This window comes from Vanessa atalanta, chromosome Z, assembly GCF_905147765.1.
Source record: "Vanessa atalanta chromosome Z, ilVanAtal1.2, whole genome shotgun sequence".
NCBI lineage: Eukaryota > Metazoa > Arthropoda > Insecta > Lepidoptera > Nymphalidae > Vanessa > Vanessa atalanta.
Window position 1 is genome coordinate 9,965,857 of NC_061902.1, and position 16,321 is coordinate 9,982,177.

The following is a 16,321-nucleotide window of genomic DNA, read 5'->3' on the forward strand; positions in this document are numbered from 1 at the left end:
TTTTGTAATTTGTTTGTGTACATTGATTTAACTTGTATCGGGAATCCAAATACAATGTTATCAATTTGAATTTTTATTTTAGTTATAATTAGACAGGCGCCTAAATGACCCACCTGTTTGTAAGTGGTCATTACCACCCATAGACATTGGCTGAAAGAAATATTAAGGATTCCTTACAGCACCAATACGTCGCCAACCTAAGAAGCTAAGGTGTTATGTCACTTGTGCATGTATACTCGGTTGCTCACTCTCCCTTCAAACCAGAACACATAGGGTCTAAGTAATACTGTTTGACGGTAGCATATCTGGTAAGTGGGTGGTATCTACCAACCAACCTAGCCTTACTGGCTTGCACAAAGTCCTACCTTTTATTTATAGTTGTTCTAATATTTTATATTTTTATTTCACTATCATAAATTAAAATGACAAAATAAAACAATTTATGACACTGAGAGATTTAAAAGTTTATTACCTAAAATAGCTTTTAATTATTACAATAAGATAAATTTTATAAAATAATATAACAATCAAGAAAGAATTATAATTTTCAAATGTTTACAAAGTTATACATATATATTCATATACATTGATCATGAAATAGTAAAAGCTAAGCTTTTAAAAAGCTTTGTGCTAGAGGAACATAAAATCATTTTAATGATGTTATCACATCATTTAATGAAAATACTATGTAGTATTTTTTATACTATCATTATGTAATAAATCATTTTGTAATGAGTAATTAGAAGTGCACGTAAAGAATAACTTAAAGTAGTTACATTTAATATAATATAATATGAATACCCATTTTAAAAGTGAAATAGTAACTAATTACTAAACAATATTTGTGCTACATAAACTAACATAATGAGTTTTTGGTGGTTTTACAGACTTTTTTTTTGTTTTTGTGCTTATATATTTATTTTTTTCTTCATTTTTTATTTTTTTATTTTTTTTTTGTATTTTTTTTCTAACCACTATTTTTTTTTCATTTTCTTTTTTATTTCTTTTTGTTTTATTTCTACTATATTGTAACCTATGTATGCATAACATCAAGTATACACTACGATACATATTTGAAATGACAAAAACATCCATTATACGAGCTACACTAACATCGAAATGAATACATGAAGCTTAAATAACGTTACTGGTTTAAAGTGGTTATAACTGAATCCCTATATTATTTTAAAACCAAATTACGAAGCCGCCTCCTACATTACGGGCGAATCTTCAGGTAATAGCGGATTGATGACGAGGCAATATGTCTCCAGTCTGTGAAAAAATATAATATACAATGTATTGGTTAATTTTAATTGCTTTCATTAAGAGGTGGATATACGTCGTTGATCTTGCTCGATTAGGCGTTACCATCATCTTCCGTGCCCTGTAATTGCGGAGAACCTTTCAGCACATAGTTTCATCCCACACTGATTGATTAGGCAACTAAGCTGATTGCAAATTGCGCGTATTCATTTCGTAAAAACTCATTAAAAAATATAAGTTAAGGTATTCTGCGAAAATAAGCCCAAGTTTACTATTGTGTAACCTGACACTCCGATGTAAATGAAAACAATTTTCGAGTTTTGTAAAAATGAGAAAAACAAATTCAAAGGATACTTTGCATATTAATTTATTACTTCTAATATAAAATGCTAATAACAATAATAACATGTAAGTTAGCATATATATATATATTTAAGATTTTCCAATAACAACCAGGAAAAAAGGGATCAATCTTAAATGAAGCAATTTGACGTATATCCACGACTTAAAACGCTGCGATTTCCAACTCCATTTCGACTGCTATTTATATACATCTTATAGTAACTTACCTTTACAGAGTAAGAAATATGTAGCTTTTAGTTCCTAGAATGTGATTATTTAAAAGAGAGGTCAATTTCAAAATTAAGTATAACCAAAAGTCTAATATCTTTGTTGTTGTTTGTTACCGTGCGATGATTAAAAAAATATCCTATTCCGTCGGCTAGCTTGGTGTCTGTAAGAAAAAAAATATATGATTACTCCTTCTCTACACAAAATGTAGACGAAATAAATATCTTGAATTAATAAATTGTTACCGATTCCGTAAGTACGTGATGTGTCTATTTAAAGACTTGCATTTAGAACAATGTATAATTACTGACGCCGGAGAAATATTCAGATGTCTCTTATCACGTCGGGGGCGAGTCGACGTCGAGGTCGAGGCCGTGTTCGAGCCACCGTGACGTGAGCTGAAGTACATCGGAGGGCGATTTATCTTTATGTTGGGCTTACGGTATATCTGTGAAAGAAAATTTATACTTGAAATGACAAACAACCCTTAGACTACGTTTTGAAGATATCTAGTAAAATAATAATTGTTATGCATTAAAGTATATGAAAAGATACATACTACATTATCTATGTCCTTCACCAAAGCATAGATCTTGTTAACAGCGGCCTCCCGGTCAGCACTGGTTTTTATGTCACACCCTTTTCTTGGCTGCGGGGGAGGTGACGCAGCCTCTGAAAAATTATGATCTTTTAATAATAATTCATTTAAACATAATTTTAATGTACTACTGTTTATTTCGTTCTAAAATTAAATATATTTTATAATTTAAGTTTGTTTACGTCGTCGTGGCTCCCTATATTTGTGGAACCATTCATAGTCGGGGCATTTATTTTGGTATTCTTGATTCTGTCTCGCCCATGCTTCGGCCTGTTAAATAGAAATGGTTTGATTATTTTACATATTTACTTTGAGCATTACAAATAGTAAACCTATGTATTATTTACCCTTGTTTGTGCTATATCGCAATCGGGATCATCGACCATTTCCAAATATTCGCGTGGTTCTGGAGTGTTTGGTTTAACCTTTGAAACATTATTGAAATATTTAAAGTTATTAAAGTTTTTTTATGAGAAATTATTATAAAATGAGACGTACGATTTCGTCTAGTTGTTTAAAAACTCTATCCAATCTCTCCATGATCGGAAGGCGGATGTTATCCTTTGTATCATCCGTGTCACTTGATGTTGCGGAAGAATTGGACGTCATCGTAACTTGAATCATATAATTTCATTAGCTTTATAGAACTGTATATATAAACACTGTTAATTGAATATAAAAATGACATGAAATTTAGCGGACAATTTATATGGCCACACTTAATGCTATGCCAAAAATTATTAATAGACTTTAAAGTCTTGTTTCCAATATTTTTTCAATAAAAAATATGTATACCATTTACAAATATATTTCTAGCTATGAATACCGTAATATATATAAAATATACTAAAATGCATACCATAGTCATCATCAGGAAGCTCCTGCTTCACCTCTAGTATTATTCGCGCCATTTTCTGTAATTAAAATGTAAATCGTCAATTTTACGGAATCATACATCAATACGAGACATCGCGTAGCCTAGCGTGTTCGCGTAGTGATACCGTTTTGTTTGTACCCCGTTTACATTACAAATACTTGTTAATACGCAAATAATTAAAAAATGCTATTTTGCAATGACAATGCAAAGCTACTAAACAAAGTATGGCAAGTCTATTTGTGTTGTTTGTTGTATTCGTGCATATTAAGCAAATATCATAAAGCAGGTAGTATATTATAATATCACAAATGTCAAACGTGTTGGCTCAAACGTCACAAACACGCTATGTCGTGTAACGTGCCTCTTATATACAAAGACAAACCAAGATTCGCGCAACAAGTACATAGTAATCAATTCTTTCGTCTGCAAATTTTTGATATAACCCTCAAAACGGATACGTACTCTATCTAGATATATGCAGAAAGATTACCGCTTCAGATTATTATATTAAACAAAGGCATAGCTTAGGTACTCTTATTTATATTAATTAATTTCATCTATATTGACGATTTAATAATAATTCGCAATTTCTAGATCTGAATAGATTGAATGTGAATAAATTTCGCAAAAGCTAATTTCACCTTCACCAAAATTATCAAATCGAAAGTCAACGAATATAATTTTAACCAGATTGATAAATCTTAGAAAGATATATCTTTAAAATAGATGTTTATAATAAAGACAACAAGAACATCGATTTTGTATTTAAAAATATATGTTGTTTTTAAAAATCACAAAGTCAATACTTGCAGTATTTAAATCCAACCGTCGCTAAGCGTCTGCCGAAGATAAAAGCTTATTTGAGGTTCTTTTTATATTAGGTACTCGATGATGGTATTTATTTTATGCACTAATAAAAACAAGGGAGAATTTAACCACACGTCATCATACTTTGAAGGTAGAATGAGCAATCCCTAGATTTTCACCGGGGCTAGCGAGCTAGACCCAGGTCGTCAGTCTGCGCATGTCTAGCTTTAAATCAATACAATACAAAGCAATCTGAGGGCGGAAAATTGAGATATAGTTACTTATTTGAATATCATATATAATATATCATTACGTACTTCTAAATTTGCGAGTGCTAAAAACAAATGAAGCTTATCAATCAAGCTTGTATTGTGCGAACAAAAGTCTGCCCTATACTAAAATAGTCTGCGGCCGCGGCTCTTCCCGCGTGTGTGGGGTAGGTCAGGTGTTAGGTACCATGTATCTTCTTTTGCACCCCTAATAAAGTAATTCATTTTATTAAGATTACTAATTATTTTAACTCGTGAAAGTGTAACAAAGTCACCCAAATTTATTAATTTATAATTAGTTAGAATGAGTTCTACAGTGTAGTCCATAGTCGCGGATATTATTGTACTGAGTGTTTAAGGAATATCAAAAAAAAGTCATTAATAGGTTAACTAAAATTTATTATAATAAATATTACTATTAACTACACAATAAAATATGATATATTTAAGACAGTTGTTGAATTTAATATAAGAAAATCATTAGTTTAGTTTATTTTGTATTTACACGTCGTCAATAGAAGCAACAGTTGTATTTTACCACGCGCCTGTGATGTGCCAACAATACACGTTATTGTTAATATTGTTTGGTTTGTTGTTTTAAAATTTATAACTTTAAAAACTACGAACAGAACAAAAAAAGGCTATTAAGATTAAAATTGCTGTTTTAATGGTTTTAATTACATTATGAGTACAGAGATTTTTATACGGATTTTATTACTTAACTAGCTGTCTTATTTGTCTTATGACCCTCGTTTGATCTTTCTAATTCAAAGTAAGCCATTAAATCAGGCAAAATAGTTCATCGGTGTACAACAGTATACACTTCTGACCGTACTAGTAAGTCTTTATACACATTTCCACAAAAATACACAACCTGCTTGAACCTGGGACCGAACGCCGCTGCTACTTGTTGAACTACATTAGCTAGAGAACGGTCACTAGGGGGTGCAAGATAACGCGCAGGCGTGAGACGAGCGGGCGTGGGACGAACGGGCGTGGGACGAGCGGGCGTGGGACGAGCGGGCGTGGGACGAGCGAGCGTAGGTCGAGCGAGCGTGGGAGGGAATTCACATACTCTGTTGAATCTGTTGTTCTGCAATCCGATCCGTGATGAACTCTTAGATGATAAAAAAAAGTATCTTATAGAGTTAATGTATTTTATATGTCTCTCTCTGCGTTATAGTTTAATTATGTCTAAATAAGTGCGGGACGAAAGATATCCAAAGACTTTTTTAATCAATCCACTATTAGCAAACATTTACGAATGCACACTAGTCTGTTTCGGTCATTTATGAACTGTTGGAATTTGGGTATTTCAGCTAATCTCCTTAACTCGACAACATACTAATCAACGGCTTTACAGGCTTGCGCCGCCTAAACCATAAGAAACATATATTACGTTCTACGAAATAAACCTTTATTCTATCCGCACAAAGCCGGGATGAAAGATAGATTCATAGTGTATTTATGAAAGATTGCAAAGCTGTTACGCTAAGACATTTACAAGCTGTTATAAGTTGGAAGAGGATAAGTGTATAAATATTAAGTATTCTATCCACCCACTCTTAAAGAAATAATACATTATCGAAATAAATATTTATATATATTTAATCGTTTACATAATCTATCATATTTAAAATAATAAAATTTTATTATTCATTGGGGAGAGCCATCTAGCGGTACATTACGGAACTGACTATCGGTTTCATAATTTTTTTTAACTGGTTTCAGCCCACATTAATTTTCTCGAATTCATATTTAATGATGGCTAAGGGAACAGTGAATGTCATGTCATTGCTTTATATAGTATATAATCAATAACTAAGTATCGAGAAAAACATTTAAATTATTTCAATAACTTGTGACAAATTATTATCTGTCAACTTCGGCTTCGACAAACGGCATGAGAAAAACTCTCACAGATAAAAAAGCACTACATTGAAAAATCGTATTGTTAAATCAAGCATTTGTCTTATTTATTCCTCCTTTGTGAAAAAAAATATATAAAACCATCTTTTTTTTTATCATATCGGTAGGCGGACGAGCAAATGGGCCACCTGATGGTAAGTGGTCACGACCACCCATAGACAATGGCGTTTTAAGAAATATTAACCATTCCTTACATCACCAATGCGCCACCAACCTTGGGAACTAAGATGTTACGTCCCTTGTGCCTGTAGTTACACTGACTCACTCACCCTTCAAACCGGAACACAACAATACTGAGTACTGCTGTTTGGCGGTAGAATATCTGATGAGTGGGTGGTACCTACCCAGACGGGCTTGCACAAAGCCCTACCACCAAGTAAGCACCATCGATAGATTTTGGTCTGTTTGATCATGTGCTATATTCTAAAACTTTGTCCGAAACACGCTGCATGTTCTGTTATGTTAGTGATTTTGTTATTTTATTTAATTTAAAAGTTAACAATATTTGGTTGAGTGTTTGTGAGTGACTAAGAACAAACCTGCCACCACCACTCCAAAAAAATAACTCGTTCATTTGTAGAGGCGTAGAACTACGGGCTACGCCCAAAAAGCGTAGCACTTTGATGTCATTTCACCGTTCTACGGGTCGTACTACTCTATAGTATACTCTCAGTTTACTTTTGTATTTACTTTTTTAAAGTAATATTCTCTCTTCGAATTGTACCTAAACACATAATTGTACAATCACGTATAGCCATTTTTTCCTCTCTCTTGTATTTCATGTTACTCGCCAGTAATCATCAATAAAGCATTATTTAAATATAGAAATTAAATGAGAGTCAAAGTGATTATTTTGTGTGAAAAACTAAAACATGTAATTAATGTCTTGAGAATTTAAACAAATTGTTTGTGGACATGTCAAGTAAGTGTATGTGTATTGGGCTATAGATGTATAATATATAGATGGAGGATTGAGTATTATATTTACCAAAAAATATTTTAATTGTAATGTTAATGGTAAAGTAATAATTTGTTTTTATACTAAAAATATTTTTCCAAAGAATGTACTATATTATGTAGTAGTCTTTGGTTAGGAGAGTTATCAATTAATATTTTAATTCGACAAATACTGGGAAAACCACAATAAGTTACCATATGTATTAAAGATATTTGCTTCAAAATTGATTTTCAAGCTTTAGAAGTCCGCTATATTGAATTAAGAATGACGTCACATTATTTTTCGAGTTATTGTTAGCAAGCCCTTTTATTTGATACCCATATTGTAGGAGTGCATTGAAAATATACGCCTTCTGGGATATGCCGCCATGTTGAATTTAGAATGACGTTACACACTTAACCATACATTGTCTTCCAAACTGAACGTGTATATAAAATTTCAGCTCAAACAGTTAAAGAGATGCTAATAAATTGATTTACAAGTTAAATAAAAGCTATATCAAGATATATGTATATATATCTTGATATAGCCACATCTAATTTTAAGATGAAAAAATATTCTTTTATCTTTAAACTAGCCTTCATCGCAATATCATGATTTGAAAATGGAATTACTAGAAAACACATGATAATCAAAAGTCAGTATGATTATCATATCAAGACCAATCAATAATATGTTGAGCAAAATTATTTTCCTCGCCCTCGATTTAAAAGATATTAAAAAAATTCTATAACTAGTGTGCGGTTTCCAAAGGAAAAATTAAATAAAACAAATGAATATATTAGTAGGTATTTTTTTCTTTTTGTCATTTAATATCATTTCAACAGACGTACAAATGTATAACACATGTTTTTTTCAAACAAGAACTATTCCTACTTAGAAGGAAACAATAGAATAAGGCGAATTACAATAATAATTAATAAGTTAAACATAATTCTTCATTCCTACGTAATAATACAAATTAGAATACATTAATCCTTAAAATCAAACAAATCATTTTATTAATTAATGTCAATCATTCCAAAGACGTTATCGAGGATATGGAATTTCAATCACGATACACTTACGAGTAATTCAGCTCGTATTTAAATTATTTTTTTTAAATGTAATTGAAAGAGTTCCTATACTATTTCTTATAAACTACCAGTATCATAATGTTACTGATTTTGTAATATATACGTTAATGACACAAAAACAACGATATTGATATTATATGGACTATAAATACTAGTACCACAAGGTGGCATTCATAGGCCTTTAGAACGTATAACATCTTAGCTTGCGCTATGGGCCGATCTAAGGAAAATATTACGTGAATACGACGAAAACATATACTTACTAAAAATTTAATAAGTGCGCGTGGTTTATTTAACTATATATAATAAGTTAAATGTCACACAGATTACTGTAAGATTCGTTTATTTTATTAATTATATCCAATACATATAGACATTGATTGACTAATACTTTAATAGATACAATTATATTTTATAATGTAAATACCCAACAAATAGTATTATTTACATACTTTTACGTTTTAATGGTTTATAACGAATTATTATTATTCATACAATATTAAGATACAAATTGTTTTATTATAATTAAATAAAAAATTATGTCTCAAATTTCCATTTTTTTCAATTAACGTTATACGAAATAAATTGAAATATGGAAACTGTTTTTAGTTTTACGTAGTATATATACTATACATATAATTCAGTAGCTATCTATAATAAATTCATTAAGGTGCTGTAGTGACCGTTTTTATAATACTCGAATAATACATTTTTACAAATTCGTCTAGAAACATTTGATAACTACATAAAATCCTATATACACTATTACAAAATTTATGTTATAATTGTAAAATTCGTATACAAATACATTTTATGTAATCAAATATTGGGTAACATGTTAATAAAAACAAACACACGATCCATTTATTTTTGATTAAGAAATGCGTAATTAATTAAACATTTAACATAGGTCTTTTAATTTTAAAGAGTCTTCGGATTGAATTAAATTATATAATATAAAAAATTCAAGAATTTAATCATTCTTTTTCATTGTACTCTAACACAATATTAAGAGTTTAGATTAGCGTTGATTGAGCTCTGCTAAAGCAAAACTTATCAAGTTACGATTTAAAGTTAGGACATTTCATTGCAATTTAGTTAAAAGAGGTACTTTAATTGCGAAAAACATATGAGTTATCATCAGAATTAGTGAAATTAATAAAAGTTACTTTTCTTTTCTTTATTATTAATGTGATTATTGTTTTTATTATCATATCACGTGTACAAAAATACATTTCAAGTAGGAAAAACGAATACGAAGGACGTAATACATATTTTGATTTTACGTAGTAATCTTAATGTCTTACGGTTTCCGTCCATAGATGTGTTATAATAAGTTTGATCTGAATAATTTCGCATACCAAAGTTACTTTGACGATCTATAATATTTCCATTAACGATTCGATTATGTAGTCAGTTCCAGCTATTTCTATTATAATATTTTTAATTTAATTTAACTTGTGTTATAAGAACATACAGTTTAAATTTTACAGTGCGAATATCAACGGGCGGGCGCGTCCACTTACCATCAGGTGGCCCATTTGCATGTCCTACCTATTTTTAAATAATATATGAAGAACATATCAGAATTAAGGAGGAATATATTGAAACGGAAAGGTTAATGTTTCATCATGTTAGGTAATATTTCGAAAACATAATTTCACACAATTTTAAATGTCAATGACGAAAGTTCCCGAGGACGTTTTCTATATTACCATCTTATTTCTATCACTGAATAAATATACTCGATGACTATCGATATCGATCTTTTTTTTGTTTTTTTTTCGATGTTCGAGGAATTACGAATGTTGCTTACACACACTATCATAAGTTTTACGTATAAAACTTGTGATAGGAGTACAGACGAAAATACCTTGAAAAGTGTGGATCAAACCAGCGACATCACCACAAAAAGGGTTTTTATTTACTCACTCGAACTTATTTCATAATTAGACTCAGCGAGTGAGTAACTACACAACTTCACAGAGTCCGAACAGTTACTCTAAGGATTTAAACCTTTACATTATAGACAGGAAACTTCAGTGTAAATGATTACTACTGTGTTTATAGATTTCTAATATCAATACATTCTATTTGTGTGTTCCAATTGTAAGATATATTATATAGCACCATTAATATAAACAGCCTTATTGCTGGATTTATTCATCATTAATCAACACAAGCGACAAGTTATATAACCATAATTATAAGCTAACAATATAAATTTAGAGATATCTATTGTAAATACTAAGATGTTAAGTGACATAGTACCTGTAACCATATTGGCTCACTCAACGTCACTACACAAAGACATATAGTGTGATTGTGTATGGAATAAATCATATTGAGTGAAGGATACCTCTACCCAGACAGGCCTTCAAAGTACTCTAAAAGCGAAAATCCCTTGTTTTTTATCGTTGTTGTTATATTTAAATATATTTTAAAGTAATTACGGCAAAAATATTAAGTAAAGACAATTTTCAAAACAAAAGAACATCTCACATATTATTTCCACTGATAAATTGTTGTTCATGTTTATGTGTAGTACACACAAGTGCTTGTATCTTGTATCATAGTGGTTCAGTTACCATAACATGACCTGCTTGTGAGTGATTAGATCCAGAACAATTAGATACAGAGTATTTGTCTATTTCAGATACAACGCGTGATGTTGCAAACGAGAGAATTTCACAGATTTACCGGCGGCCGCCAGTACATAACCACCCCTCCCTAGGACCGCTTTGATAAGATTTACTTCGTGTTTTATGACATCCGCGGTTTCGAGATTTTTGCCTCCATTTTGCAAAAAACACAACGTACTTAATAATGTATTTAGTTTCCATGGACGTAACGATTATTTCGAAGATATATTTACTATACTACATGGCCTCTAAAATGTGACTAACTACTAAAGACGACATTTACGGAATTCTAAGTACTATTATCAGTCTACCACAGACAAGAAATAAATAACCACGTCCACGTCCACGGAATTTCCAAAGGGCATTAAATGGAATTCTTTTTCAAATAGCTTTACTCTATGACGTATGAGACGTTGAGTGGCTTGTGTTTATGCAATATCAATACCCAAACTTAAATTAGTAATAAGTTAGTAGACATACAATACGTCTCGTCAGTATAACTTAGATAGAACATGTCTTACAATCTACTTACTAGTCTTGTCTGCAGTGCCTGCAATTATACTCAACGGACCCATTTATGCTTCATTTCGGATAAAAAAAAACACAAACACATTAATGTGTAATGTGTATATTTAATTAATACAAATATCTAATCTTCGCACAGCTTGCATAAACATAAACAGATAACATCGATGCCATGATTACTTTGAAACATATTTCAGTTATTAAGTCTCACGCGATCGTATAATCAAAATTTAACTTGATAAGCGGTAACTTACGAGCCGCCTAAATCATATTCATCGTATTATATATATATATGTCATTAAATCTTATAATAAGGAAATAATATATAACAATATACCTTTAAAAATACAACACGTTTCATCCTCTCATAACAACGATTTACTTTAAGTACATATCATATGCATGAATAGCGTTCTACTACTTAACTCGAATCACTAATGCACTGCTAATCGTGATTAGTGAGTGGTGGGAATAACACACTCACTTCCTACTATTCATGCTCGATTTCAGGAGATTCTATTAATCTTGACTTACAACGTGGTTGAACAATGATCACAAAACGAATGACATTGAACCCAAAGATGAGATTTTTCTAGAAATACTACATCAATGTGAATTCTGATCTAAAATGATTGCACATGGACAGTTCAAACTAAGCGAGAACTAAAGTAGGCAGATTTTACATCCCCGTTCACAACCGCATTCACACATAACCTCTAAACGTTAAACTGGTATAGACGTCGTCAGTAATATTAAGAACAGAGTTATAGTATAGATAATTGCAGTACATTGATAAACATGCGCTTATATACTAAATTCCCATATGTTTTCTTTACTTTGTATTGCTTGTTGTTCGACGGTACATAAATGTAAGCTGGTGGTACCTACCCAAGCAGGTTTCCTCGAAAACCTATCGGGTTTTTATTGCTCTAAAAATATATCTCTTTTAATTTTTATTACAACATAAACTAGTTTTTCTAGTTACGAACTTCAACGCAAATAACTTATACCAAAGTAATGAAAATCGAATAAAACTTCAGGATGTCAAAATATATATAAACGAAAAGAACAACTAAAAGTATTATTTATTTTAAAATTAAATAATTGTCTTTATCAACCGTAGCATTCGTAATTATTGGAACGCCCAATCATCTGCTTTAGCTGTACTATGCTTAGATCATAATTAAACCACTATGGGTTTCCATAGACTGCGCATGTTACAATGGTAAAATAGAACGAAATCAGTTAAAGAACGGAGATTTCCGGAGACAATATTTAAATTTTCAAAAATAGTTATTTAAGTTCAAAACCTTTAGTTAATTTTGGTTCAAATGTTCTGCTTTCTGCGTATATCTAACTGATGTTTTAAGGTTCTTTAGCTGTTAACCAAAGTAGCTCGCTTACTCGGGTGTTTAAAGTAGAGTGTGTAATGACACAGATAGTGAGCATCATGTTCCGTTAGGATTATAGAAAGACTATTTCAGTGATGAAAGGTATTCATAAAATAAGTTGAGGTAAAATTAATAAATGCACTGGGCACAGAGCATTGACCTTTGTCGGGGGTAAAATTTAAAAATTATTAAAACATGATTACCTACCTACAACTATTTAATATATATACTTACCTATCTTTTCTTATCGCTAATTTAAAAAATATACATGCAATGATTTTGCAAATATACTTTCATAGAAAGACTAGCCTGAATATTATTTTGATGTCACCGTGAGAGGCGTTATGCAGTCTCTGGTGGTCGAGTCACATCAATGCACGATATTGCTCGACTCGACAGTACATTATCCGATAATCTGATGGGACCTACCGGGGCAGTTCTTCAGAAAGCCCTACCACCAGAAGTTATAACACGTTCTCATATATCTACTACTTAGTGTTCCGTTTTTTTTTTTAAATTATAAGTATTTATGAAATAGTAATTATAGCTACTTCACAAGTACTTACTTCACTACCGCTTATAATTAGAATATAATTAAATGGCAACACGTTTTGGCGGGTGGTATATCCTCAGGTCAAATCGATTTAGCTTAATTTATTTCTACTATATTAATCTTAATCTTGATATCTAGTAATAAAGAAATTTTCGAGGATAAAATTGCCAAACAAGAATAGTCATTGTCAGGTTGGGTCTCTGTATTATTATGTATGACGAAGAATCTTTAAATACCCTTTTATTGTTGAATCAATGTTTGCCTTATGCAGTGGATTTCAAAAATTTGAGTAACAGTTTTCTTGTAACATAACAATTCGCAATCTTAATTTCCTATTTTTGATGATATAGTTTTGATTTTTTTTAATTTTATCCGCATAAGGCGAAATCGACTTATTTTCGAGTGTTGAATTATTTTATTTTGTATGCGTCACGAAACATGCACATGCACAATCATGTGATTGTGCATGTGCATGTTTCGTAATAAAACTTTTTTTAATACAGCAGTATTCAAAAAAGTTTTATTACGAAACTTCGGTAATGTCTGTAATCATCTGTAATCTGCTGTAATCTCCCAATCGATAGTCTACAGCTGTAGACCATCGATTAGGACATTACAGCAGAGATAAAGAAAAAACTTCTCAACTTCTCTTCGGAAATAGATTGCCAACCGTCGTGATAACGGACGTATGGTGTGTGCTTACATTACCATTAACAGTCTGCTGACCGAGGCCTGCTCTCCCTTTGAGGAGAAGGTTTGGAGCTTATTCCACCACACTGTTCCAGTTGCGGGTTGGTGGAATACACATGTGGCAGAATTTCGTTGAAATAAGACATATACCGGTTTCCCTCGATGTTTTCCTTCACCGCCGAGCACGAGATGAGTTATAAACACAAATTAAGCACATGAAAATTCAGTGGTGCTGGCCAGCTTTGAACTGGCAATCATCAGTTAAGATGCACGCGTTCTAACCACCATCTCGGCTCACGGGGCCATCTCGGCTCAAATTTGTACTAATATAAAAGTAGGGACCGACGACCGACGTGGACCTACATGGGTGTGACGGTTTGTGTGTTATTAGTTATTATAAAGTTTTATGAATTTCGCACGGGTAAAGCCGCAGGCTCCGCTAGTAATAAATTACTGCACTTCCAACGACTTGATTCACCCTCTTAAAAATTCACACGCTCAGACTTCGGTAACTGCGTGATCTTATTAATATTATAACAACTATGTACATACTACATATTTTTTTATATATTTTTAATTTTTGTATTTTTTTATTTTGTTTTTCTTTTTTGTTTTTTTTTTTTTTTTATATTTAAATTATTGATAATTATAACTACTTAGCTAAAAGGTTAAGCTTAGTATACAATAATATAATGCACCCATAATCGTAAGTGGTAATTGTATTAAGTATGTTAATTACATACTATGCTGAATCTCAATTCATTTTTCTTTGTATTATTGAAACATATTATATGATAGATATTAATCCCTATTTGTTATAATGTTCGTTGTCTATATTACTTTTAAAACACTATTTTATAAATTAAAGTTATTGGATTGTTAGATCGATCGTATTCGTAAAGCCGGCATCGTACTCATAATCCTAGATCCTTCGGGACTTTTTTCGTCGTTGACTGTGAAAAATATTTCAATAAAATTAGAAACTAGCACTGCTGGTTCATTGGAAAGTATAACATTAAAAACATAAATATATAGACTTACTATTCTACTACAATAAATAGTCCAAATGTAAATTGATGATGTACAATCTTTATTAAAATTGTCTTGTCGGTAATAAAGAGTATACGTGTATATAACTTTTCTTGAGGTACTTGATACGTACGCTTAATGTCAATGAAAGAGCAAATTAGATAGTAGTTAGGACGAAATTATGAAAGCTAAGGGGCCACCTTAAAGTTTGGGGGGACTGTCTATCCAAAAGGAAGATAATGCTACTAATAGTAATATGTTTAGCTTAGCCAACAACTCGTTAAATAGAAATTACAGAACTTCGATTCAATTCCAAATATTCAATCCGAAAGGAATTCGAAATATAAAAGTGACTGTAAAATTTCTGTCAGATATTAACAATAATCCAATCAGATTTATATACAATATATGGATCGTCTTAGACAACATAAAAATATAATTATTGATGACAAACATCTACAGTATGAAAAATATATCAGAATATAATATTTAATATGCATTTTGAATTCACTTTGACGTTCGATGTTTTCAATATTTAAAAAAGTACGTATACAAAATGCATAAAACAAGATACGCGTTTGCGCACTGCGCGTGCGCAGATAACCGTGACTTGACGTAATACGTATACAAAATACTGTCGCTGAGTATTAGAATATTGTCATGACCAGCTGAAACTACAAACAATAAATTCGAATTGAATGGATTTCAAATTAAGAATAAACCCGTATATATCAAATTAAATAAAAATATATGATAGATTTCCGTCATTGTCATTTTTTCAAAACTGATATCGCTGTCATTCGTATGATCGAAAAGTCGAAAGTAACTTTGGTACGCATGTATAGTATATGCAGAGTATATTTATAGTTTACATTATATAGTACCTACTACATTTGTATTATACTGAGGTCAGTTGTTGCAAATTTTACTTATACATTTTCGGCATAAGTATATATTCAGTAATATTTAAGAGTAACATCATAATTGCAATAGTCATTAATCTCCAGTTTAATACAATTTAAGTACATCAATACGTTACTAAGCTCTATTAGTCTTATACATATTGATAAATATACAAATACTCGAAGAAAACTAAAGATGTCCAAAGATAAATAATCGTTGATTACAAATATAATCCATTACT

At 31.2% G+C, this 16,321-nt stretch overlaps 1 protein-coding gene across 3 annotated transcripts; it reads right to left on the minus strand.

Annotated features, from left to right (window-relative positions):
• Window positions 1-988: 988 nt before the first annotated feature.
• Window positions 989-4,260, minus strand: LOC125076261. Of its 3 annotated transcripts, none has more exons than XR_007120297.1 (9): window positions 4,119-4,260; window positions 3,291-3,345; window positions 2,930-3,045; window positions 2,779-2,856; window positions 2,614-2,701; window positions 2,393-2,505; window positions 2,079-2,281; window positions 1,833-1,996; window positions 989-1,272 (listed from the first exon to the last, which is right to left on the minus strand). XR_007120297.1 is itself a non-coding variant. In XM_047688356.1 (9 exons), the coding sequence occupies exons 2-8, from the start codon at window positions 3,340-3,342 to the stop codon at window positions 1,960-1,962; spliced, it is 687 nt and encodes a 228-aa protein (XP_047544312.1). In that variant the 5' UTR covers window positions 3,343-3,345; window positions 4,119-4,260; the 3' UTR covers window positions 989-1,272; window positions 1,950-1,959. The 3 variants fall into 3 exon arrangements, 2 of the variants coding, with proteins under 2 accessions (XP_047544312.1, XP_047544313.1); XM_047688356.1 differs by having other exon boundaries at window positions 1,950-1,996; XM_047688357.1 differs by having other exon boundaries at window positions 1,950-1,996; window positions 4,115-4,260.
• Window positions 4,261-16,321: the final 12,061 nt, after the last annotated feature.

Bases quoted from the DNA above. Each gene is read 5' to 3' on its own strand.
- LOC125076261 (XM_047688356.1), bottom strand. From the start codon at position 3,342: ATGGCGCGAATAATACTAGAGGTGAAGCAGGAGCTTCCTGATGATGAC. The intron at 3,046-3,290 runs GTATGCATTTTA...ATATGATTCAAG, and splicing joins GCTTCCTGATGATGACTATG to TTACGATGACGTCCAATTCT. The intron at 2,506-2,613 runs GTAAACAAACTT...ATAATTTTTCAG, and splicing joins ATATAGGGAGCCACGACGAC to AGGCTGCGTCACCTCCCCCG.